General features: G+C 56.4%; 12 protein-coding genes across 12 annotated transcripts; 7 read left to right on the top strand and 5 right to left on the bottom strand.

Moving 5' to 3' along the window:
• Positions 1 to 242: 242 nt before the first annotated feature.
• SFC1 (Sfc1p) lies at positions 243 to 1,617 on the top strand (the record flags this gene model as incomplete). The annotated part of the gene is made up of 7 exons (XM_076675617.1): positions 243 to 350; positions 443 to 481; positions 554 to 752; positions 817 to 1,038; positions 1,104 to 1,260; positions 1,329 to 1,515; positions 1,576 to 1,617. The coding sequence occupies 7 exons, from the start codon at positions 243 to 245 to the stop codon at positions 1,615 to 1,617; spliced, it is 954 nt and encodes a 317-aa protein (XP_076537701.1).
• A 374-nt stretch (positions 1,618 to 1,991) lies between these two features.
• On the top strand, positions 1,992 to 3,085 carry JCM15063_003697 (uncharacterized protein; the record flags this gene model as incomplete). Its single annotated transcript, XM_076675618.1, has 6 exons — positions 1,992 to 2,052; positions 2,157 to 2,247; positions 2,317 to 2,393; positions 2,486 to 2,598; positions 2,671 to 2,874; positions 2,948 to 3,085. The coding sequence occupies 6 exons, from the start codon at positions 1,992 to 1,994 to the stop codon at positions 3,083 to 3,085; spliced, it is 684 nt and encodes a 227-aa protein (XP_076537702.1).
• Positions 3,086 to 3,427: 342 nt separating this feature from the next.
• Positions 3,428 to 5,165, bottom strand: SPE1 (ornithine decarboxylase SPE1; the record flags this gene model as incomplete). Its single annotated transcript, XM_076675619.1, has 3 exons — positions 3,428 to 3,520; positions 3,591 to 4,639; positions 4,724 to 5,165. The coding sequence occupies 3 exons, from the start codon at positions 5,163 to 5,165 to the stop codon at positions 3,428 to 3,430; spliced, it is 1,584 nt and encodes a 527-aa protein (XP_076537703.1).
• An 857-nt stretch (positions 5,166 to 6,022) lies between these two features.
• JCM15063_003699 (eL43 family ribosomal protein) lies at positions 6,023 to 6,648 on the bottom strand (the record flags this gene model as incomplete). Its single annotated transcript, XM_076675620.1, has 5 exons — positions 6,023 to 6,059; positions 6,137 to 6,246; positions 6,371 to 6,389; positions 6,459 to 6,523; positions 6,601 to 6,648. 5 exons carry the CDS (start codon positions 6,646 to 6,648, stop codon positions 6,023 to 6,025), a joined length of 279 nt encoding a protein of 92 aa, XP_076537704.1.
• Positions 6,649 to 7,146: 498 nt separating this feature from the next.
• SHB17 (sedoheptulose-bisphosphatase) lies at positions 7,147 to 8,193 on the top strand (the record flags this gene model as incomplete). Its single annotated transcript, XM_076675621.1, has 6 exons — positions 7,147 to 7,200; positions 7,290 to 7,313; positions 7,386 to 7,762; positions 7,824 to 7,904; positions 7,971 to 8,041; positions 8,117 to 8,193. The coding sequence occupies 6 exons, from the start codon at positions 7,147 to 7,149 to the stop codon at positions 8,191 to 8,193; spliced, it is 684 nt and encodes a 227-aa protein (XP_076537705.1).
• Positions 8,194 to 8,363: 170 nt separating this feature from the next.
• Positions 8,364 to 11,721, top strand: JCM15063_003701 (uncharacterized protein; the record flags this gene model as incomplete). The annotated part of the gene is made up of 11 exons (XM_076675622.1): positions 8,364 to 8,961; positions 9,026 to 9,134; positions 9,208 to 9,811; positions 9,885 to 10,200; positions 10,264 to 10,289; positions 10,352 to 10,432; positions 10,503 to 10,544; positions 10,604 to 10,833; positions 10,905 to 10,987; positions 11,061 to 11,202; positions 11,280 to 11,721. 11 exons carry the CDS (start codon positions 8,364 to 8,366, stop codon positions 11,719 to 11,721), a joined length of 2,673 nt encoding a protein of 890 aa, XP_076537706.1.
• Positions 11,722 to 11,982: 261 nt separating this feature from the next.
• JCM15063_003702 (uncharacterized protein) lies at positions 11,983 to 13,991 on the bottom strand (the record flags this gene model as incomplete). The annotated part of the gene is made up of 4 exons (XM_076675623.1): positions 11,983 to 13,315; positions 13,393 to 13,523; positions 13,590 to 13,687; positions 13,892 to 13,991. 4 exons carry the CDS (start codon positions 13,989 to 13,991, stop codon positions 11,983 to 11,985), a joined length of 1,662 nt encoding a protein of 553 aa, XP_076537707.1.
• Positions 13,992 to 14,653: 662 nt separating this feature from the next.
• JCM15063_003703 (sucrase/ferredoxin-like domain-containing protein) lies at positions 14,654 to 16,086 on the top strand (the record flags this gene model as incomplete). Its single annotated transcript, XM_076675624.1, has 5 exons — positions 14,654 to 14,813; positions 14,889 to 14,943; positions 15,013 to 15,456; positions 15,518 to 15,890; positions 15,985 to 16,086. 5 exons carry the CDS (start codon positions 14,654 to 14,656, stop codon positions 16,084 to 16,086), a joined length of 1,134 nt encoding a protein of 377 aa, XP_076537708.1.
• Positions 16,087 to 16,364: 278 nt separating this feature from the next.
• On the bottom strand, positions 16,365 to 17,862 carry JCM15063_003704 (uncharacterized protein; the record flags this gene model as incomplete). The annotated part of the gene is made up of 8 exons (XM_076675625.1): positions 16,365 to 16,790; positions 16,859 to 16,929; positions 16,988 to 17,000; positions 17,067 to 17,116; positions 17,182 to 17,224; positions 17,318 to 17,345; positions 17,408 to 17,464; positions 17,714 to 17,862. 8 exons carry the CDS (start codon positions 17,860 to 17,862, stop codon positions 16,365 to 16,367), a joined length of 837 nt encoding a protein of 278 aa, XP_076537709.1.
• Positions 17,863 to 18,417: 555 nt separating this feature from the next.
• On the bottom strand, positions 18,418 to 18,999 carry JCM15063_003705 (uncharacterized protein; the record flags this gene model as incomplete). The annotated part of the gene is made up of 1 exon (XM_076675626.1): positions 18,418 to 18,999. The coding sequence occupies one exon, from the start codon at positions 18,997 to 18,999 to the stop codon at positions 18,418 to 18,420; it is 582 nt and encodes a 193-aa protein (XP_076537710.1).
• A 405-nt stretch (positions 19,000 to 19,404) lies between these two features.
• On the top strand, positions 19,405 to 20,854 carry TRM10 (tRNA (guanine(9)-N(1))-methyltransferase; the record flags this gene model as incomplete). Its single annotated transcript, XM_076675627.1, has 2 exons — positions 19,405 to 19,842; positions 19,910 to 20,854. 2 exons carry the CDS (start codon positions 19,405 to 19,407, stop codon positions 20,852 to 20,854), a joined length of 1,383 nt encoding a protein of 460 aa, XP_076537711.1.
• A 213-nt stretch (positions 20,855 to 21,067) lies between these two features.
• JCM15063_003707 (uncharacterized protein) lies at positions 21,068 to 22,411 on the top strand (the record flags this gene model as incomplete). Its single annotated transcript, XM_076675628.1, has 3 exons — positions 21,068 to 21,746; positions 21,810 to 21,865; positions 21,920 to 22,411. The coding sequence occupies 3 exons, from the start codon at positions 21,068 to 21,070 to the stop codon at positions 22,409 to 22,411; spliced, it is 1,227 nt and encodes a 408-aa protein (XP_076537712.1).
• Between the last annotated feature and the right edge of the window lie 233 nt (positions 22,412 to 22,644).

Raw genomic sequence — 22,644 nt, forward strand, 5'->3', positions numbered from 1 at the left:
TTCCGGCTTTCCCTCTACGATTGCACCCACACCCCTTCGCTCACATCGAGCGCTTCCATCCGCACGAGCAGCCTGCATATTGCCCCGCGCCCCGCGCATCTTCTCATCCCCGCATCCACTTTCTGGCTTCCGAACCGACCCCTGATCTCCGGCTGTTCTCTGGCGAATACCTTCACTTCGCCGCCTGTGCATCACATCCACTCCTCTGTTGATCCGAGTCCGACACCAGCTGTCTGTCGAAAATGCCCGCCGAAACCAAGAAGAAGACTCCGATCGGAGTTCACCTACTGGCTGGTGGAGGAGCAGGCATGGCCGAAGCTCTCGCATGTCACCCACTTGACACGATCAAGGTATGCTGGATTGGCGGCGTCGCGATTCGCATGTTTGCAGGGCGAGGACTGAAGCTGATGCCGGTTCCCGTTCGACCCGCGGCATTGCACAGGTTCGCATGCAATTATCGCGCAGCGGAAAGCGCACGGGTGTGAGTGCAGACCGATCGCCACGATCTATCCTGACTGTCTGCCAGATCTGAGACGCTGCTTGCATCGCGCAGACGAAAGCACGGGGTTTCTTCGCGACCGGTGCTCATATTGTCGGCAAAGAAACCCCGCTCGGTTTGTACAAAGGTTTGGGAGCTGTCGTCACTGGTATTGTTCCCAAGATGGCGATACGATTCGCCAGTTTCGAGCAGTACAAAGGCTTGTTGGCAAACAAGACGACGGGTCATACCAGCTCGTCCATGATCTTTCTCGGTGCGTTCTCCTGAACGCAACTTGTGCTCGATTTCCGCTGACACATCTGCCTGGACGCGTACAGCTGGATTGGGAGCCGGAGTTACCGAAGCCGTCATGGTCGTGTGTCCAATGGAAGTCGTCAAGATTCGCCTGCAAGCGCAGATGCACTCGATGTCGGACCCTCTCGATGTGCCAAAGTATCGCAACGCCGCTCACGCACTCTACCTCATCCTGCGCGAAGAAGGCCCGGCGACTCTATATCGAGGAGTCGCGCTGACGGCCTTGCGACAGGCCACAAACCAAGGTGAGCTGCAGAACCACGTTGAACGACCGAACACCGCTGAGACTCTTGCTTGTGAACTCTGAAAGCCGCCAACTTCACCGCCTATACCGAGCTCAAGAAGCTGTTGCAGAAATGGCAACCAGAGTACCCCGATGGAGGCCTCCCAGCTTGGCAGACCTCACTGATTGGTCTCATATCGGGTGCGATGGGGCCGTTCACGAACGCTCCTATCGACACAATCAAGTGAGTCCCGTCAATCCGCATGAGCTTGAGGTTGCGCGAAACTTATGTCTGATGCCGCTCGGACCCAGGACGCGCATCCAACGTGCAACGGCGCTCAAGGGCGAGACTGCATGGACGCGATTCACCACTGTATCGTCTCAGATGTTCCGAGAGGAAGGCCCTTCGGCGTTCTACAAGGGTATCACGCCTCGAGTTGCGAGGGTTGCGCCTGGACAAGCGGTGGTGTTCACCGTGTACGAACGGATCAAGACCTTTGTACGCACAAAATTTCCGCTTTCGAGCTCGCGAACGACGGCTGCTGACACATTCCGACAGATCGAGAAGCCCGAAGAGGTGAACAACGAGTACAGCGAGTAAGAGCCTTCGAACCTGTCTGCAGGGCTCAACGCCAAGAGAGATGAATCGTGAAATGTAATGGAGATCAGTGCAATACCTACCTTTGGCCCGCCAATGTATATGGTATCGAGTGACCGAGGTTTGCGAAAAAAGCGAGAACGGAAAGCGCTCAAAGCTCGGCAATTGAAATGCTATAGTTGCCGAGTTGGAAACTGCAATTGCCGGACATTTGTGCCGTACCGTCGGTATCGTCCCGCTACGCGCGCAACCTCCTCTCCGGCACCCTTACAGCTTACTACGATATTCGTCGGCCCCTTGCAGCGAGCGGCTTCAGGTATTTGCCCACCGCAGAACGTCAAGGTTCTCCACATCGATACGACAAAGCCGAGCCCGCCATGACGAGGATCACACTCTGCTACGACATTGTGTCGCCATGGTCGTACTTTGCATACTACAGTCAGTCCTTACCGGACCGGAGTCTGCTCGAGATCGAGACCTTTACGGCCTAGCTGATTTCTCGGATGTCTTCCCCGCTTTCCCTTCCTCGCAACCGACTGCAGTCCTCCGTCGGTACGAGCAAGCGTGGGACTTTGATCTGGTCTTGAAGCCGATGTTCTTGGGTGGCGTCATGAAAGAGAGTGGGAACCGACCGTGAGTGCCGATACTTCGCCCGAGTCGCGACGCTTCCTGTCGGACTCACGCGCGATCGCCCTTGTTCAGCCCTCTCACGGTTCAGAACAAGGGGACTTGGATGAACAAAGTCGATTTGCCGCTCTTGTCCAAGATGTCTGACATTGGTGAGTCGACCGACCGACCCACCATTCAAGAAAGGATCGCGCCCTTTGAGCTGAGCACGGACAAAACCTTTCGGTTTTCCCGCTGTCACCAGGTTACAAGTTCCCCGAGACGTTCCCGATCAACACGATCGAAATCGCAAGGTGCCTCCGTGCGATCGAGAAGCTGCACCCGGACAAGCTGCAAGCTTCGACCGAATTCTTCTGGGCAAGTCACGCGGTTCTTACGTAGAAAACCCTTTCGCACGCGACGCTGACGATCACTTAAGTGGTCTTTTAGGAACTCTTCTGGAAGCGAAGTGAAGGCAACACCGCGAAGGAGGCGAGCGAGCCAGAATTCTTCGGGAAGAAGCTAGTTTCGTCACGTCTGTTTACGCAGGACGAAGTATCGAAGATTACCGAGACTGCCAAGTCGAGCGAGAATAAAGAAGCTCTCAAAAGCGAAGCGACTGACTTGGTTCAAACCGGTGGCGCATTCGGATTCGTGAGTCCGCGGTCAATTCAGGCATCGTTAGCGAACATGGCACTCACTCGCTTGTCGATGACGGTTGGGGCAGCCGTGGATCATTGTCGAGAAGGAGCAAGGGGGGGAGAAGCACTCGTTCTTTGGCGCAGACCGATTCGAGCACATCGCGTTCGTCCTGAACAAGCCCTGGTCGGGACCTCGAGGACCGAACCATATGGCAAAGTTGTGAGACGTGTAACTTGTTGTCCCTTGTTTCCAGCCATGTTTGTAATCCAGTCGTCGAGTATCTCTAGCTGCTCCGAGACGAGTCCAAGATTACCCTCACGGTTATTCTGAACCTTGGGATCCGGAGGCAGGTTCTGGGCTCGAATACACACAAGGAGGTATAATTACGCAGCATTGTTCGGATGCCTCGTTATAGATAAGACGCTACGAACGAGAATACATACGTCAACGATTAGGAAAAGAGTGAAAGTGGACGTGTTTCCGAAGGGATTCTACATGATACAAGCTGCTAGGTTCTTTTTGGGAAAATGTTGTCGAATGAGAAATGCGGGTGGGTGACAACAAACTATGCGAGCAGTGCGCGAATCTTGGCCTCGAGAGCCGAGTCTCCCTTGGCGTCGATCGTGTACCTCACGGTCGATCTGCGGAATCCGTTGAACTGCAGGAGAAAGGCGGAGAGGGTCAGCGAGTGCGAATTGATCAAGATGTAAGGAGGGGGACGAGCTCACCTGTGAAGCCGCGCAGATCGTGTAGGCACCCATTTGGTCCCATCGCAACCAATCACCAACTTGGACCAAGTTCGTAGGGAGCACAGCCTTGGGCTGAACGCAATCGATCGAGTCGCAGGTAGGTCCCCAAACGGAGCATTCCTCAAAGACCGCCGAGTCGACCGGAGTTGCCGGCGTGACTGCCGTTGCCTGGAACTCGTCCGAGAGGGTCAACACGTGCGGGTGAACGATCTGGTGGTCGAACATGATCGAGTTGAACGAAGAGTAGACGCCGTCGTTGATGTAGTACATGACGGTGGGCTTGGTGTCTTCATCGTCCGCTTCGTTGATACCTTCCATCATGCTCTCTTCGTCGTTCGTACCTTCCCTCGCTGAACGTTTCGCGATGATGTTGGTCGCGAGTTCGAATGCGCGGCAGACGTAGTAGCGTCCCGGTTCGGCAATGATCTTGATTCCTTCCTCGACGGGGAAGTGCAGGCTGATCGCGTCTCGGAGGACGGCTGCGATCTGCTCAAAGTTGTCGTCTTCGAATCCACCTCCAATGTCCAACAAGTTGAAGTCGAACCCTTCCTCCTTGCCGACATCGAACGCCCATCGAGCCCTGCGGATCGCATCACCAAAGAGCGACGGGTCCTTGCATCCACTTCCACAGTGGAACGAGATACCAACGACATTGACGCCAAGCTTGCGCGCCTGACGCAACAGACCGCGAACTTCGGAGAGCGGCGCGCCGAACTTGAGTCCAAGACGACACAACGAAGACGAGTCGTCGGTGAGGATGCGCAGGACCATCTTGGCATCCGGGTAGTGCTTCTTGATCTTGACGAGTTCGTCGCCATTGTCGAACGTCATGCAGTCGACGTTGTTCCTGGCGGCATGGCGGATGAAGGACGCGGCTTTGCAAGGGTTCGCGTAGATGATGCGCGACGGCGAGACGTTGCCAGGGAGGTTCAGCACTGCCGCAATCTCGGGCTGGGAAGCGCAGTCGAAACCGAGACCGAGCGCTGCCATGAGGCGGAGTACATAAGGGTCGGGGTTCGACTTGACCGCTAAGAAGAACACACACATGCAGAATCAGGTCCGTCAGCCACTGGTTCTCCTGTGTGCGAATGGGTCAACGCAAGAAGGCGTACCAAAGAAGGGAGTCACGCGCTCGCCCAGTTCCCTCATCCACCGCATGTGCTGGCGGTACACCTCGGCGAGATCAGCGACGAAAAAGGCGTTTTCGCCGTGCGCGTCGCAGTGGTCGAGGTCGATCTCGGCGAGAGCCGTCTTGAAGTTGTGCATGATCGAACCCGAGAAGACGGGCGGGAGGAGCTCTGCCTGGACGGTCGAAGCGAGCGGGCGGTTCGCCGGGGTTGGGCGCGGCTGGGTGTGGGAACCGAAGCTCTTGCGGTGCGGCTTGGCAGCATTGACGGGGAACTTGGCGGCGGCGGCCGACGGGGACAGCGAGAGCTGGTGCGCAAACGGAGAGCGCGAGAGCGGGGAGCACGAGATGGGGAAGAAGGACGAAGTTTCCGAGTCCTGGTTCGGGTTGAACGGCTGGCTCGCGGCCGGGATTGCGATGGCGGTCATCGTGGAGGTTGGTGAAGGGGGAGAGGTTTTGTGTGTGGCCGAGGCGGGTGAAAGGAGTGTGGACGAGTGTGCGGAGTCTATCGAGTGCCTGCGTGTGTGGAAACAGCTAGACAGGGACCTGTCGTGCAGGTAGACTTCTCTCTGTTACAAGAGCGGGCCGCCCCCTGCAGAGAGAGCGAGAGCGAGAGAGAGCGTCAGTGAGGCCGATCTCGCTGCGATGTGATGCGACGACGTACAGAGCCCTCTTCGAACGATCGGCTGATGCGGCAAAGGTCTTCGCCCCCGTGACGGCGAAGCAACTTGCGGGTGAAGCGAGTGGGAGGGAGAGCGAGAACGATCCTCGGGTGGTGCGAGAGGACGGGGTTCACGCCTCGATCAGGGCGGTTTCGGTAGCGCTTCCCGCTTCGAGAGCAGGAACGACGACGAGAGGTGCGCGAGAAGAGTCGAGAGCGAACCCTTGAGCTGGATCGTAGACGGTGGCGAGCGGCGACAGAGGACGGGCGAGGTCGATCTGCTGCGAGCTGTGCGATGAGGGAGAAAGCGAAAAAGCAGCAATTCGGCGGCGACCCCCTTGCATCGGTCTTTTCTCCCCGCTCGAGCGCTGATTTGTTTTTTTCCTGATTCAAGGCGGTGTCAACTTCGTCACCGGGGGCTAGGGCCTCGGTCGCATCGATCCGGATTTTCGCTCTCTCGCATGCCCAAAATACTCGCGAGGCATATTCTCTCTCTCTCGTCGTCGTCGGATCATCGGGTCATCGGGTCATCGGGCCGCAAGCGAAAGAAGATTTGCTATAGCTACTACAGGTTGCGCCTCGAATGAAAATCTACCAAGCGCTCTAAAAGGAGTAAACTTGCGTTTAGACCTCGGCGAGCTCACGGAGACGACGGACGGTACTGCGAGATGACGTGCATGCACGAGAGTCAGTAGTCGAGTCGCGGGAGCAAGCGCGCAGAAAGACTGTAAGCCTCACCTGCGGACAGTAGCGGCGGCGGTAGTGGAAACAGTCCAGGCACCTCCGGCGGTGGTCTTCTTGCAGGCCTTGCAGTGCCAGATACCGACAGCGGTGCGCTTGACGGAGTCCTGTAGAGATGAACCAAGAAAGCCCGCATCAGTCGCGCGTCCCTAATGTACCCTCATCCCCGACTTGTCCTCGAGCCAGAGGCTGTTCTCCTCGTCATCTAGAATCTAGAGAGTCGTGACTGACCTTGCCGCAGAAGGTGCAACTGGAGAGGAGGCGTGAAAGGTGAGCATTCGGATCGGACGGGATGTTCGCACGAGGGCGGCAAACTCACGTGTAGGTAGCGTGTTGGGTGATTTCCATCTTCTTGATGGACTTCCTCAACGTAGCACCGTAACGCTGATTGCAGATGAACGGCGAGGATCAGACTTGGTCGCCCGTGCCGCTATACATCCAGAAGGTTCCTCGCTACTCACGGTTCCGTACTTTCCGGTAACTCCGACCTTTTTGGTGCGCTTGGTCATCTGAGCGAAGGGTTGAAAGCCGTGCGCGAGCGAGAACGAGCGACGTTTGATCGAGAGTGAAGTTGGAAGGGCGCGTGAGAACAGCGAGGTTTTCGGGGTGCGCGGTTCATTCCGGTCACAAGATTGCGGCAAATCGAGCGTATGTGCAGGTACAGATCGATCAAGAGTCGAGTGGGAGCGAGGGTGCGCAGGCGAGGCGGGAGTTGGATTTGAGCAGATTTGAGTTTTCAGGTTGACAAGAGGCAGGGAGCGAGAGAGCAGCGAGGGCGGGCGATGCCAGGTGAGCAGACCATTCGGAACGGGCACGAGAGAGCGAGGCGGGAGCGTACCTTTCCTGAATGGACCGAGAAAGAAGGGCGGACGGAAAAAGAGAAGAGGAGACCGCGAGACGGCCCCGTTCGCCAAACTCGACTCGCCTCGCCAAAGTCGACCCCCGGCCGCGCTCATCACTCGCCAGACACCGCCTCTCTCGGTGCCTACCCCATTCTCGACCCGACCATGACGAAACCGACTCGACTCCCGCGCATCTATGTCGTCCGCCACGGCGAAACGGTGAGCACTCGCACGCACTCGCCCGTCTCGCATTCGCGCGGCCTCTCTCGCCGAGCAACGTCATCTCACCTCGGCTCGTCGTCTCGCAGGAATGGTCCCTCTCGGGCCAGCACGTAGGTCGTTCTACCGCAGCTGCACCCAGCCGCTGCGACTGACGCTCGCCTCGCTCGTGCGCCCCACCGCAGACGGGCTTGACCGACATCCCGCTCACCGCGAACGGCGAAGAGACCATTCGCGCGCTCGGCAAGCGCATCGCTGGACCGGGCAAGATCCTCGACCCGTCCCACATCAAGCACGCGTTCGTCTCGCCCCGTCAACGCGCGCAAAGGACGTTCGAGCTCCTGTTCGAGAACTGCCCGAACGGCAAACCCGAACACTCGCTCGAGGACCGAGTCCGCGAGTGGGAGTACGGCGTGTGCGAAGGCAAAGTGACGAAAGACATCAAGGCGCACCTCGGCGAGGACTGGGCCATTTGGGACGACGGCTGTCCCGAAGGTGAAACCCCTCAGCAAGTTACCGACCGCTGTGACGAGATGATCAAGACGATCGTCGACTTGACTGCGTGAGTCACCCGAGTCGAGAGTAAAACACTCGCGAGCTAGAACTGATCCGATCCTTTGCAGTGCTCACCATGGCGAAGAAGATTCGCCCGGACATGGCGATGTCCTGATCGTCTCGCACGGGCACTTCTCGCGTTGCTTCCTGTGCGTACCTCGACCACCGCATGTCTCGCCTCGACTGACTCGAGGGGTAATGTTTCTTGTGCGCAGGACACGCTGGGCTGGCTTGAACCTGTCGCAAGGCAGGATCTTTGTTGCCGACGCCGGTGCCATGAGCATCTGTACGCACTTCTCCACTTGTTTCCAGCACCCGTGACCGTTTCGCGCTGACCCTCCTGTGCGCAACCTTGCCCTAGGCGGATTCCAACATCGCAACTTTGAAGAGCGTTCCCTGCTCGGGCTCAACCTGTTTGGCGCGATCGAAGCAGAGTAGGATCCGTTACAATACTGTCCGTACATAGGCATAGATGCTTGAAATTAAAAGTGACCTTGTAGCGGTCTCGGTGGCAAGTGGTGCATGAGCGCGGAACGACGCGCGCCCGTTTCGCGCCTCTTGACTGGCCTTGTCGCCCTTTCGAAAGTGGATACCGCTCACGAGGCGGCATGTTCAAGTTCTGGAAGTCTCCCAAGTCGTCCTCGCCCAACCCGACCGCGTCGCCAGCGTCGACGGGGACCACTTCTCCGCGCGTTTCGAGTTCAGTCAACAACGTCACCACACCTGCGCCTCAACCCCAGGCGACTACAGGACTCGGTATAACCGACGAACGTGGAGAACTCGGGCTACAGGGCACCACAGATTCGAGCTTGCCGGCCTCGGTCGAAGCGAGTGCCGAACAGAGGCGCGTGCCGAATGGGTCATCCCGCCGTCAAACCCTCGAAGTGCCCCATACGCAATCTACGGGACATTTGCAAGGCTCGACTGGCACGGACAGGAGATCGTCAGGTTCGACCTCTGCCGCATCGGTCGAGGGTTCAGTCAACCGCAAGGGTCGACTCGAGGCCAACCATCATGCAGATGCAAATCACGTCGATCAAGTGCAGCTACATCCTCGAGCAAGGTCGCTGACTCCAGGCGAGAATCTCGGTTCAGCGCGAGCGATCTCTCCCATGTCGTTCTCGCCATCCGTCGCGAGTACTTTTCACAATCCCTACGGACCCAGCGCGACGGCTTTGACAGAGCGGGATCCGAACCAGATTTACGGTACGCGTTTCCCGGACCGCGAGGGTTTCAACATGACACTAAACCCACGACTTGTCCTGTTTAGCCCCTACGACCTGGAGCGATATGGCCCACCAGGAGCTCGTCGTGAACCTGTCGGCAAGAGAGAGGACGCGACAGGAGATCCTGTGGGAAGTGGTCGCCAGCGAGGAACGGTTTGTCCAGTTCTCACTCAGACTCGACTTGTCCAGGTCAAAACCGAGGTCTGATCACCTGCCATGATATAAGCTATGTCGCCGAATTGCGTTCTCTCGTGGAGCACTACGTGAATCCGTTACTACATCCTCTCCTCGCGTCGTCGCCTGCACTGTCGAGCCCTCCGCTCTATGCCAAATCGTCCTCTCCGGCCTTTACTCGTCAATCCTTCTCGGCTGCGACTTGTTCATCGACAGACTTGCCGATAGCTTCGCGCTTCAGTCGGTCCTCGCCAGGTCCACTCTCGTCAGCCAGTCTTGACCATCTGCCCGAAATCGACACAACCGACGAAAACACTCGCAGGGACTCCGATGTGCATTATCTGCCTCGTCACCCTGCCGGATCGACGCCTACCCTCGGTTCTTCCAACTCGGCTTCGCGCTCTTCGCCTGGCGTCACCCAGCGATTCGCTTCCTTCGCTCTCGGTCGTGCCCGACAAGCTTCCTCCAAATCGCACAAGCAGCAGGCGGGGTCAGCTCCATCGCTGCCACCTCCCCTCCCTGAAGCGTTGCGTGCGCTCCTCGTGTCGATCGCAGACATGCTGAAAGGCCACGAGGAACTCAGTGCGAGACTCAAGGATCAATGGGCGAAAGCTTTCCCTCTTGTGCGAGGTCTAGCTGCGATCTGGAGCGATCAGGTCAGCCTCCTGCCATTCACACCGGGGACGCGACTCACGAGAGCTGAACTTTTGCACCACTCTGTCCAAACAGCCGTGGTTCTTGCAAACCTATGCGACTTACATCATCTCACTAGAAGAAACGCTCGCGATCGTGGACGAGCACCTTCCTTCGACAAACTCTCTCGCGAACAACGCTTCCTCCTCTCTGCCCGGACGACATTTCCGCATCCAGTCAGCAGAATCGAAAAGGCAAAGCAAGCTCGACGATCGCTTGACGCGCTACTTGCAGCATCTCGAGGAGGAAGCAGCGATTGCGGGCGAGAGTAACCTGAGTATCTGTCTCAGCAAACCTCTCATGAGGATGTCCAAGCTTCCGCTACTCATGCAGGCTTTGCTGTTCCATACCGGTGAGTCGCTTCTGGGCGTTCATGGCGCAGTAAACATTTCTCATAATTGGCCGCACTATGCAGACCCGACAACACACGAATGGGAAAAGGTTTGTGCTGCTCTCCGCAACGCCCTTTGCAAACTTGCTGACGATACTTGCGCGCCCTACAGACTCGTGCTATGGCACTCGAGGTCGATGCGTTAGTGAGATCTATCGAGGATGAAAAGATTCAGCTAGATCAACGGGAACGAGTACGTCTGGCAATCTTCCCCACGGAGCCACTCACCCCGCGTCATCTCTGACAAAGCCTCGCTCCAACAGACGCGAGATGTGCTTGCGCGGATCGAGGGAATCAACGAAAGGGTGACTTCCGATTACCCTCCGATTCGAAATATATCAAAGCTGACTAATGCATGATCAAGGGTCTCATGGCTCCCCGCGCTTCGCGCATTCTGATCTCGGAAGCGCCAGCAATGTCCGCTACACCGGGATCTATACCTTCCGGCAAGTCGAGCTCAAAGCGCACAAGCCGGAGAGTCTCGGCTACCCCGAACGGGACCAACACGCTCATGAAGAGCAGCAAGCTCGAGCGAGAGTGGCTCATTACTTTCACCGACGTGGTCATCCGCGCTCGAAAGACTGGGGAAACCGAGTAAGTTCCACAACAAACTCCCTACCGCGGTTGACGGTACTGACAAGGGCTCTGATGGCCAACGATTCTAGCGTTCCAGGAAGTTTCTCAAGAGAAAAAGAGAAACAAGGCAAACAGGGCAAAACCCGCAAAGCAGGCCCGCTCCGAAACACTTGTAACATTGAAATTCCGCTGTTGTTCTCGTTGTGGTACTCCTCAGCTACTGACACCGTTGTATCGTTCGACAGATCGTTTCGTGCGGGTGGAACATTGGGAGACTGCTGAAAAAGCTGAAGAAGCCCTGCTGCAGTACAACGAGCGCGAAGTCGAATCGGAAGACGATAGCGAGGCTGGGGAACAGACGATTAACTATGCCGAGTCGCGCATGAGGTACAAAGGGTTTTTCTCTTGTTTGCGCGAAGAATCGGAAGAGAGCTGACACTTTTTCGACGACAACTGTCACGCAGCTTCCGCTACGATTCGGATGAACCGCAACCGACTCCTGCACGAAACTTCTCGTCGCCCAAGCGAGCGACTCTCAACAATGGTCGACGAAGCGCTTCCTCCCCAGCTCCTGCCAGTGCCAAGTTCGCTGGTCGATTGCGTGTAGGCTCAGAAGAGACGCATGCGTTCCGGTCTCCTACCCCGCGCAATCGACACCGCTTCGATTCGCCAACTTTTAGTAGTGCTCTCAAGTCTCACTCGACTGCGCCTGTTTCCGCCTCTCGACAACAACAAGATTGTCGAACAGCTCCAGCTGCCTCGCGAACGAATGTCGAGAAAAAGCCTCTTCCAGAACTGGCTGTTCAACCGCCACCTCCGAACGGGGCAAACGTGCACCCGCTTACACACTCGAGGGACGAGTCGACTTACAATCTCTACAAGATTTGGTCCTCTACCCAAGAATAGTCCCGACCCTCTCCTAGCCAGGCATTTATATCCAACCAAGATCGTTGATACCCAAGTACAATCTTTATCGCAATTATACCTTTTTCGAAAATAAAAAAAGCTCGGTCGAGCTAGGGGTCTGATTGCAGTAGAGAGCAAAACAGGGTTATCGTGTAGAGGGGAGAGAGCGAGAAAGGTCGTTAAAGAGGTTCGTAAAAAAGAAATTCAGGATTTTCCCAGGATGGGGCAAGACAAAAAGTTTGGGCTCGAGAGAGAGAAAGTTTACGTATGCCGTCTAGGCGTGTGAATGAAACTCCTCTTGACGTTCACGTCTCGCGTGACAGTCGTCTCGTTGATCGGTGTACCTCTCAGAGGTACACCAACGACAGCGCCTCGACGAACCTTGATCAACCGTTGTGCAGTCGCGAGCACGATCTCGCCATTCTTGCACTGAGTACCGGGAGCGACGGAACCCATGAAGGTGCAGTTGTTGGACGAGTCACACAGGGAGAACGTCACGAGCGTGTCGCAACGGAGGTAAGTACCTCCCGCTCCTCCTCCTCCCTCGCTCTCGTCACCCGAGTCGGAACCCGAGCCAGAAGGCTCAGGCGATTCGGCATCTGAAGTAGGAGTACAGGAGGCAGAAGACGTGACGGTGGTGGTTGCGGTAGTGGTCGCAGTAGTGGTCGCAGTTGTCGTTGCGGTTGTTGTCGTGGTGGAGAATGACGTCTTGATGATGGTCCTCGTAAAGCGGATCGGTGCGCGGACTGGAGCTCCGGTGGGATTCGCGACATACGGTGGACGCGTGACCCCAGACGTGGAACTGACGTCTGGGGACGCAGACGTGCTGCTTGAGGAAGGCGAGGGTGTCGACTTGAGGGATGGAGATGCATTCGATACCGTGGGCACCGGGCGCCACAGAAGAGGAGAAGATTTCGTTCCAGACGACAAGGATGAGGGGGAAGAAGCCGAAGGGGAAGGAGAAGAGGAAGTTGAAGCAGGCGCGGACGCAGCAGCGGTGCGATCCTTGAACGGAACACGAGTCGAACGCGGTGCAGCAATGCTCGTCGTGGTCGATTCAGAGACGGGTGTGTCCGAGACTGTCACGAAAGGCGAGCTCGACTCGCTCGTCGCGGACGGGAGCGAAGAGGCAGCAGAGGAGGCCGACTTCGTGGACGCCGTAGCAGAAGAACTTGCGACAGGCCCAGAGGAGCCTGAAGGCGAGATTGTCACGTCGCTGTCTTGCTTCAGGCTGCAGTTGTCGAGCTTGGTCACGGGCGAAGTTGCGGTGGTCGATCCCCCGTATTCGATGGCCGAGCCAGGATTGGGAAACACCGGTTCGTCGCCTTCGATCGTCGTGCACGTGCCATCTTTGAACGTGTTGGCACGGTACAGCGCCGGGCCCGTGTACGACGTTGCGCTTGATCCAGCAATGTCGACAATGGCGCAGTTCTGGTACATCTCGCGATTTCCAACCTTGTTGAACCAGGTCCACGAGAAAGTTGCAGATTTCGCGGATGGAAGGTTGTCAGGGATCGGGACCGAATACTTGGGCTTGAGCGGGCAGCCGCCTTCAACCGAGTAAATAACGGCGAATGTTTTACCCTGGTCATAACTGAGGGGCGATGCAATGGACGGGTCAGAATGGATCATTCTCGCGCGAGAAAGTGTCAGATTCGCTGAGATGCGCACCTGACGGAGAATTGGCACGATCCTCCTTGATGCGTTGCGCCTCCCGGGGCAAACTCGATTTCGAAGTTGGACCCGGCTTGGACAGTAGCAACTGGAGTCAGAGTCGAGTAAGCTTCCGGGGTGTTGTATCCCTGCAAGTCGAGAGAAGGGTAAGATTCGTGTAATACACGGAGCATCGGCAGTGTCGGCAGTCGTACTTTACAAGGGTAGTTTGAGCCGTCCTGATTGAGCGGTGAAGTCATCGAGTAATCGATGTTGGCTTCGAGCGTCTGCTTGTCGAATTTTGAATTAATCGCTACATCACATTGGATAATCGTCGGTTAGTTCCTGGTTCAGCCTTTGTTCTCCAGCTTGTCCCCATTCCCCGGACGCTCGCTCGGTCCTTCGACAGAAACGAACAGTTCTCGCGCCTACGAGGCAGGGTTCCGGTGTCCGTGCGGCCCGCCTCGACGCGCCGCCAAAGAGCACAACATTGTGATGTGAGGACAGAGGGACTCACGTGGAGGGAAAAGCAGCTCGATATGCGCTGTAGCAGCAGCAGCGGCCAGTAGGGCCGTCAAGGCAAGCCTAGCGATGCGAGCAGAGGCGGTAGCAGGCATTGTTGAGTGATCGCGCGCGAGAAATCGGGAATGGGTTGAGACGGTTCGGCACGCCCAGGTTTGCTCAGCAAAGGCAGGAAAGAGGCAGCAGGCTTCAAGCGCGCTGTAGGTCGGAAAGGAGAAAGGAGGGAGCCGGTCCCGTGCGTGAAGAGTGAACGAACGAACAAAGAGAACAAGCGACCAAATGCTCGCGTGTGCACTTTGGTCATGCATGGAAGTTCGGCCTGCATTTTTGATACCCTCACAAGTTCTCTTCCAGCAACTCAGCCCAGTAGCGACATCAGTCTACGCTGCCAAGGGAGTTGGGGACACTTCAAGCCAAAATTGAGATATCTCCGCGGATATTTAGTTATTTCGGGTGATCAGTTGGAGTATTGGCACTCCAGCTTTTTCAGGGCACAGTACACAAGACCCATTTCGCGGACAGGACAGTCTTGTAGGACGCATCGGTGAGAGAGTCTTGCGACTGCGCACCGGCATCCGGAACCTCGGCCGCGGTAGAACGCGTACGGTTTCCTCGTGTTTCGTCTTGCTAGCGATTGCGGTCACGCCCATACACCAAACCCCGCACTCCAGCATCGACGCCGAATATATATTCGACTTGCCGACCCCTTAACCCAGTCGACCCTCCGCAGTTGATTTCAGAACTCGTTCAACTGACAATGGCTACGTCAAGGCCTTCACCGTCCGACTCGATCCTGTCCCAGCTCGAGGCGAGGGCAGTACCGATCGAGAAACTTTTGGACGCTTGCAAAGCCTGTACCGACAATTGTGACGAAGACGAGGACGATCATGACGATGAACCTGAATCTTATCCGCGAGGCAAGCATGAGCCGATTCCTTCTCGCCTACGCTGATTGATCGAGCCGACGCCGAGTTCTCCCTCTCGATCTGCAGGCTTCGATGTCGACCTCGATTCGGACATGCTCGGCAGCTTCAAAGGCTTCGCAAGGTACGCTCGTCTCGTGTGCACACTCGGCGATCTCCATCCATGAGGCTGATTGCGCGATTGCTCGGACAGACAAGTCGTCATCTCGACCGGCAAGGCAGATTGGGAGCGAGAGGTGACGGACGAGACCGATTCGCTCGCCCAGCTCTTGCGAGATCAGTACGCGACTTCGCTCAAGAAACCCTCGTTCCTCGGCTCTCTCGCACGCAAGTTTAGCAGCACGGTCAATCTCAGCGGCTCGACCACTTCCTCGGACGAAAACAAGGAGGTTCCTGGCGTCCTCCCGACTGCTGCACGACCAAACTCGACCCTGACTACCAACAATCTCTCGATCGTGAACTCGTCCTTCGTTTCGAGTTCGCATCATGGACACAAAGAGTCGGTCATGATCTTCCCAGACTACAAGGTTGTGCACGACGTCGAAGCGAAGAAAGAGCACGCAGACGAGATGGTCGACAAGTATCTCTCGATCGAGAACGGTCGAGCTGGATCGTCAAGCTCTTCGCTCCGAAGCTGGTACGTCGAACTTTACAGCATTGTCCCTTGACCTCATTCTGACTGGGTGAACTTTTCGTAGGCCATTACCGTATCGAGCAGTCATTCTCCTATGTTCACACAAGAAGCGTGACAAACGGTGTCACATCGCCGCACCGCTGCTTGCAAACCAATTCCACCACCATCTCTCGAAGCACGACTTGATCGTCGACGAGCACGGTGAAGACCTCGAAGTGGGAACCCCGATCGAAGAGTGGGTCGGAACGGACGACGAACGAGAGACGCAATTGAACAACGCCCTGCGAGATGAACACATCAGTGCAGGAGAGAGAGTTGGGGTGTTCAAGATAAGCCATATTGGTGGTCATCGGTACGCTGGAAACGTGTGCATCTATTTCCCGAACGGAACGTGCATCTACTATGGTCGAGTAACCCCTGCCGATGTTGGCGTCATTGTGAGTGCCTTCTCGCCCAACCCTGCCCTACTTCTCTCTCTCTCTCTCCGATGCAGGATCGTGTGTCTAAGCTTGCGCCTATACGAATGCACAGGTGGATCGGACGATCCTCAAGGGCAAGATCATCCCTGAATTTCTGCGAGGGGGAATGGGCATCGATGGCAAGAATGGAGCACGAGGTATTCTAGATTGGTAGCGAACGCAGGGAAGACCTGTAGCGTCCGCTCGCTCTGATAGAAGTTTTGGCTTGCGCGGCAAGTCAAAAGTTCGCGGGAGGAAACGAGAATGAAAGTTCCGAGTGTTGCACAAATAAATTGAGAACATAATTTCCGATCCGAATGAGCTGGTCCGAACAATAATCTAAATAGGAAACAGAAAATGAGCGTGAGAAGGCGTTAAACAAGTGTCCATCGAATGGCGATTGTGCGAGCGAAATCAGGGAGGGGGTGGGGTTTGTGGTGTAGGAAGAAACGTTTAAACGAGGAAGGCGAGGAAGGCAACCGCGAGCACAACCGAGCCCGAGATGATCGAAGTTGTTGCCGACGAGGCTCCGCTGTTCGGGGTGGATGATTGAGCTGCTTTGGTGGCTTGGCTGGCCGAAGAGGCCGAGCTGGAGCTGCTGCTCGACGAGGAGGCGTCCGAAGACGACGACGACGATGCAGCAGTCTCGACAGCCGTCGAGGAAGTGGTCGTAACGGTCGTCATACCCGAAGCTGTCGCAGAGGCAGCGGTGCTCGAGGCAGCCGAGGCGGCGGAGGATCCCGCTGCGCCGGTACCGGACGAAGCAGACGCAGAGCCAGCTGCCGCATTCGAGCTGAGAGAGACGGAAGCTCCCGAAAGGCGTCCAGTGCCGTAGCCAACCGCGACGCCGTTGACCATGGTGGTCTCGGGAGGCGCAGTCTGAAAAGTACGGCGAAACAGGTCAATGCAACCGATCGCAGAAGAGCGAGGGAGTGAAATCCCCTCACAGATTGACCGTTGGCATCAGCGATAGTGAATCGGGTTGTCCAGGACGTGTTGGCGCCGGTTTGGGTGAATTCTGCGCAAGCAACGAGGTGAGCTGGAGAACGGAAGATCGCGTCGGACAAATGCCTCACGGTAGAAGTAGATCTGGACATTAAGCAAGAGGCGTCAGCGTCTAGAAAGCGATGCGTCCAGACAAAGAGGCCGACTGACAGCAGAATTGGGGGTGACCTGAGGGCAAGTCCACTCGAGCTTGCCAGTACCTGCGGATCCGACATCTGGTCAGCTCGCTCACGCTGCGTTACGTGCGATTGAAAGCGCCGCTCACCAGTTGTGCCGTCAAGACCCGATGCGACAGTCGCGAGCGGGGTCTGCGAGTAATAGTATCTGGCGTCAGTCTCGCAATCACGAAGCTGGCCTTCGATCTCTGGCTGCTTTGTCTATATTCGAGTTGAGAGACTCGCCATCTGAAAGTTGGATCCCGTCATCAATCTACACGATTTCGGTAATTAGCGAAACGTTCAAAATTTCGCGAGCAGTGACGAGGTGCGCACTGGATCGTGAAGTCCTTCCACGTGCCGGTCGTGTCCAAATTCCATTGAACAGTGCAGCTGGTGAGCGAGACGAGCGCGTTGAATGACAAATTGAACGCGAGGAGCGAAAGTTGAATGACCCGAAAAGAATGTGATCGCAAAAAGAGGTGTGAGCGCCCCAGAGGAGAGCGAAGCGCGATCAGCATGGTACGCATATGGTCAAGACATTGAGCACGACTTACGGCGATCCTTCCTGCAGGGCATGGCACGTGCGGTGCAGAGCAGAGGAAGCCGCGAAGCAGAGTTAGCACACGCGCGCCAACGCACCCTCGCTCAGGCACATTCTCGAGTAGACGCACATTGAACGAGTCACCGGGTCCGGGAGCAGTTGGCACGACATCTGCATGCACGCTCGTGGGGAAGAGGGCCGTGGACGCGAGTGCGGCGATTCCGACGAGTTGAGTGACCGTGAACATGGCTGCTTCGAACTTCGAGAGATGACAGAGAGGACAAGCGAGTGACGAGAGTTGAGCGATGTGCGAGAGAAAAAAAAAGTCGATTCCGATTCCGACGGGCGACAAACAGACGGCGAGGATGAGGATGGGGGAGAAAGAGCGAAGAGCGCTAACGCCTCTTGCCTTCTTTGCGGCTGCGGACGAGAACTCGGCAGCGCTGAGTCGCCTCGATCGTGTTTGTCGCAAACAGGCAGGCTACTCGCTCAATAATCTGACCATGTGGACAGTCTCTGCCTCCATCTTCGGCGCAGGAACGAAACATGCATCGGCCGGATTCTCCGACAAGAGCCGGAAATGTCAAGGACCTGGTCTCCGACTTGATCGACGAGGACTCCTTTCGTGCAGGCAACAGCGGCGACAGAAATCGAGAGTCACGTCAGGCGAGGCCACCGAGTCCTTTCTTGGCCTGTTCAGTTGTTGAATTTCTATGATTATTGGATCTTGCGAGCCCGGCGATCCCTTCCCTCCTGCCCTGGCCTGCCCTGGCCTGCGTCTCGCGTTACTATTCCCGTATGTTTACATGTGAAACAGGAGTGGCCCGTCCTTGCCCATCACCGCGACGACGCCCTCCCGAACTTTGACCCCAACGTGCAACCCTCCGTCCTCGTCTTCAACCGGCACGAACCCTTTGCTGACAATGATCTGTTTCGCTCGTTCATCGTTCGGCAATCGCTCGCCGTTCGGCAACAGTGGTGGCAACCTCGATACCGCACTCATGACCTGAGCAGGTTCAAGCTGACTCGGTTGACCGTCTTTTGCCGAGCTAGGTATCGGCAGTGTTGGCACACCCTGGGTTTGGACGTCATTTCGAGCTGGCATGGGCATATTGTCGGGTTCGACGGGCATGTAGGACGAATCGTCGTCGGCATCTGGAAAATCTTCGTCCTCGACGAATTGATCGTTCAAGGTCGATTCTCGTCGCTTTTGTTTCGATTTCTTCTTTGCTAGCCGCTTCTTGCGATTGCGTTCTGTTTGAGCAGGGTTGCAATGGGGTTCAGACTCTGTAGCGGGATTTGTTGCGTCTTGTGGGTCAGAGCCCGATCGAGCGAGGGGCCCTGGCTGAGCCGAAGAGAAGAAGGACGAAATGTAGGAGAACATGGCTTGAATCTCGAGGGCGAGGAAAGAAGATGGCGAGTGCAGGAGGCACAATTCGAGTTGCAGGAAGGCAAAATGCGTAGGTGTCCGAGAGATCTGCGCAAAGCCGACGTTGTCTTATGAGCAGCAAATCCATCACTCTCACGATATAAGGGCATGACGTACCCTGAACGAATAGGACGGCTTCTGAAGACGAGGTTCCGGCAAGCAGCCGAGATGGATCGGACGAGAAGTCCGTTTGGTAGACGGCTGGCGATGTGCAGCTGGACTGAGTCTGCAAGCTTCTTCCTGTACGTCTTGCCGTAAACGAGACCGCCGGTCGGGGATGATTGAGAAAGATGAGATTATTCGATGAAACTGACAATTTCGCTCTCTCATCTATCCATACCCATACTCTGCTAGCTGACTATGGCGGAGCCCTCGGCTGCGGCTTGCAACACGCCCACGACGAGTGACGAGCCGATCAAAGTCACAAACTCGAACATCGATGATTCAACTTTGGTCAACGCCGACTCTCCAGCAGAAGGGAAACCCGCCGACTCGACGACAACGACAGCGGCAGATGCGGAGTCTGCTCCTGCCGTACCTATGACAAAATCGGCTTTGAAGCGGCAACGGCGGCAGGAGCTGTACGAGTCACAGAAACTGTTGCGCCGTGCGCGTGAGAAGGAGAAGAAGAAGGAGAAAGCAGCAGAGAAACGCAAACTGATCGAGGAAGGAGTGATCGAGCCGCCAGAACGCAAGAAGCGCAAGAAGGGAGAGGTGGATGCGAACGGAGGCAAGAAAGTCGAGTACGGCGCAAGGATCGTGATTGACATCGGGTTCGACGAGCTCATGCACGAAAAGGTACAGCACCTCTTTGACCCTCGGATTTTACCGTGTCGAGCTCACCCCCACTCGAGCTCGCCCACAGGAGGTCAAATCAATGTCGTCCCAGGTCGCCTACTGCTATGCCGCGAACCGCAACGCGACTCAACCTTTCCCGATACTCGTCAGTTCGTTCAACAAGCGACTCAAGCAGTCGTACGCCCAGCGAGACGATCACCTGCACTGGAAAGGTGTCGAATGGTGGGAAGAAGGGTTCGAGCTTTTGTACGAAGGCGCGGAAGAACCGCACGATCACGCAGCAGCAGCAGAACCTGCCGCACCCGTTCCAAAAGGAACGACAACGAAAGAGGAGACAGCCACGGTCGATGATTTGAAAGCGGTCAAGCTCGGAGTTTACGCAGGGCAGCCGCGATCGACTGCACCTAAATCTTCTGTCATCTACCTCACTGGCGACTCTCCGAATGTCCTCACCTCGATCGAACCAGGTCACACGTACGTTCTTGGAGGCATCGTCGACCACAACCGCTACAAAAATCTGTGTCTCAACAAGGCGAACGAGCTCGGAATCCAGCATGCCCAGCTGCCGATTGGCCAATACTTGCCCGAGATGGCCACACGGAAAGTGCTCACGGTAAACCAGGTCTTCGAGATCATGGTCAACTGGGTCGAGAGCGTGCGCGAACGCAAGCAGGAGATGAAGGCTGCCGGCAAGACGGACGAAGAGATCGCCAAGGCCGAAGGGGACTGGAGGGAAGCGCTGAGGAAAGTCATGCCCGAGCGCAAGTTTGACAAGGACGGGCGGGCGAAGAAGCGAGCCGAGAGGAAAGCCGCCAGGCAGAAAGAGGCGAGGGAAAAGGCTGAGCGGGAAGGCGAGGTGTACATCGTCGAGCTTGATGATGAGGACGACGAGGAGGATAGCGAGGGTGAGAACGATGCAGTTCCACCAGAGACTGCGCGTACACAAAACGATGCACCAGGACCGACCGATCAGGCCCAAGCAGAAACTCCGGTTCCGGCAGTAGACAATTGAGCGATTCTCCGTTGTGTTCCGGCATTTGCAACATGCATATCATTGAATAGACGTGACCAGATAGCATTCGGGAGATGAATTTTGCCCGCTTAGTCGAGTGCGTTAAACCAGCTCATCGCAACGGATTCATCACTGTCATTCACCAGCTGGAGCACCTTCGACAATTTCCGGCTCGCAAATACAAGTTCGTCGCCTCTGCACACTGTGGTTGCAATGAACTCGACACGCCCCGGGATCCCGGCTCCGCCCACCGGGGTCGTCCTGATGGACCCCACTTGTCGCGATGATCAAGCAACAACTCCGACCAGATACTCTCAGCTCAAATACGTGCTGTTCTCATGGACGCATAATCCGCTCACCAAGCGAGATCCACTCGCCAATCAATATTTTAAGCAGTCGGTGCAGATGTCCAACTTTGCTGCGTCGATTGGCGGATACCCTCTGGTCATTTACGAGGCGTCATTGGGTCCAGACAAGCCGATCGAGCTATTCTTGTCGAGCAACCAATGCGAGACGCTCATGGACGGCTTGGTGCAGAAGATGGGTCCGACACGAGCTCGTCAGACATGGAAGAAAGACGCTGTGCATCACCATTCGAAGCTCTACGATTTCAAGACGTACCAGTTTCCAGATCAGGAGAGTCTCGAGAAACGATTTGCGCAGCTGAAGCAACTCAACGACTTCTTCGAGACGGCAGGCCGGTATACGGCCCTCGTAAGGGCGCAGGAGATTGTCGGTCACATCGAGCAGCACCCAGGAGACAGACAAGCACGATACATCGCAATCGACATCGAAACGTACGAGAGGGATCATGACCTAGTGACCGAAGTCGGAGTCGCAAAAAGTACATGGCGGAATGGCAGTTTCGAAACAATGCAGACGGAGCATTTCGGTCAGCCCAGCTCTTCCCCGGCCCCCCCGAATGCGGAAAAGCTGAAGATTGTATCTTGTGCAGTCGTTGCTGAGAACAAACAGTACAGGAACGGCAAATTCTGCCCCGACGCTCGAGATGTAAGTTCGAGTTCTCGCTCGAAAGCGGATCCCGACTGATCCGTGGACTCGTAGCACTTCCACTTCGGCACATCGCGGACACTGTCGTCCCAAGCTATTGTCGACTTTCTCACCGCCGAAATGCTCGCTCCTGCCGGTCCCGTCTTCCTGCTCCTGCACGATGTGCGCTCCGATCTGAAATCCCTCACGCTTCTCGGGCTTGCACTCGCGGCGTTCGTCCGGACTTCGCCCTTGCCTCCTCCCGCCGATGAGACATCCTACCTGGATCAGGAAGCGCGAGGGCGGTTTATCCTTGATACTCAAACACTGTACTCAGGCTACAACCGACTGAAGAAACAGGCGAGGCTGGGTGACTGTCTCAAGCAGTTCGACATTTCGCTTCGAGACGAAAAGAATACGCTGGACGGTTTGGGAGGGTACAGCAGCACGACGACGAAGACTGGCAAGAGCGACGACGATGAGCTCAAACTGCACAACTCGGGCAACGACGCTTGGGGAACGCTCATGCTCTTCTGGAAGCTGGTCGAGCTGCGGAGAACACGGTGAGGCGAGGAACCACTGCGGTAGGTCCCTCGCAGGTGGCTAGCAGTCGGGCGCGCGGGCGGAAATTTTGGCAGCATGGGAATGCGCGAGCTGGCCTCGCTTTATGCAATTATCTATTCACAATCTCACATGCTCCAGCTGTCCTTTTTGCTACGAATGTCAACCTGAGTATCAACCACGGTTCGGCATCACGCCAACACGGACCCCTTCACTTGCTAACCTCATCCGGAGTCTCC

Source organism: Sporobolomyces koalae, assembly GCF_050403365.1.
Source record: "Sporobolomyces koalae JCM15063 DNA, S_koalae_JCM15063T_v1_ctg1, whole genome shotgun sequence".
NCBI lineage: Eukaryota > Fungi > Basidiomycota > Microbotryomycetes > Sporidiobolales > Sporidiobolaceae > Sporobolomyces > Sporobolomyces koalae.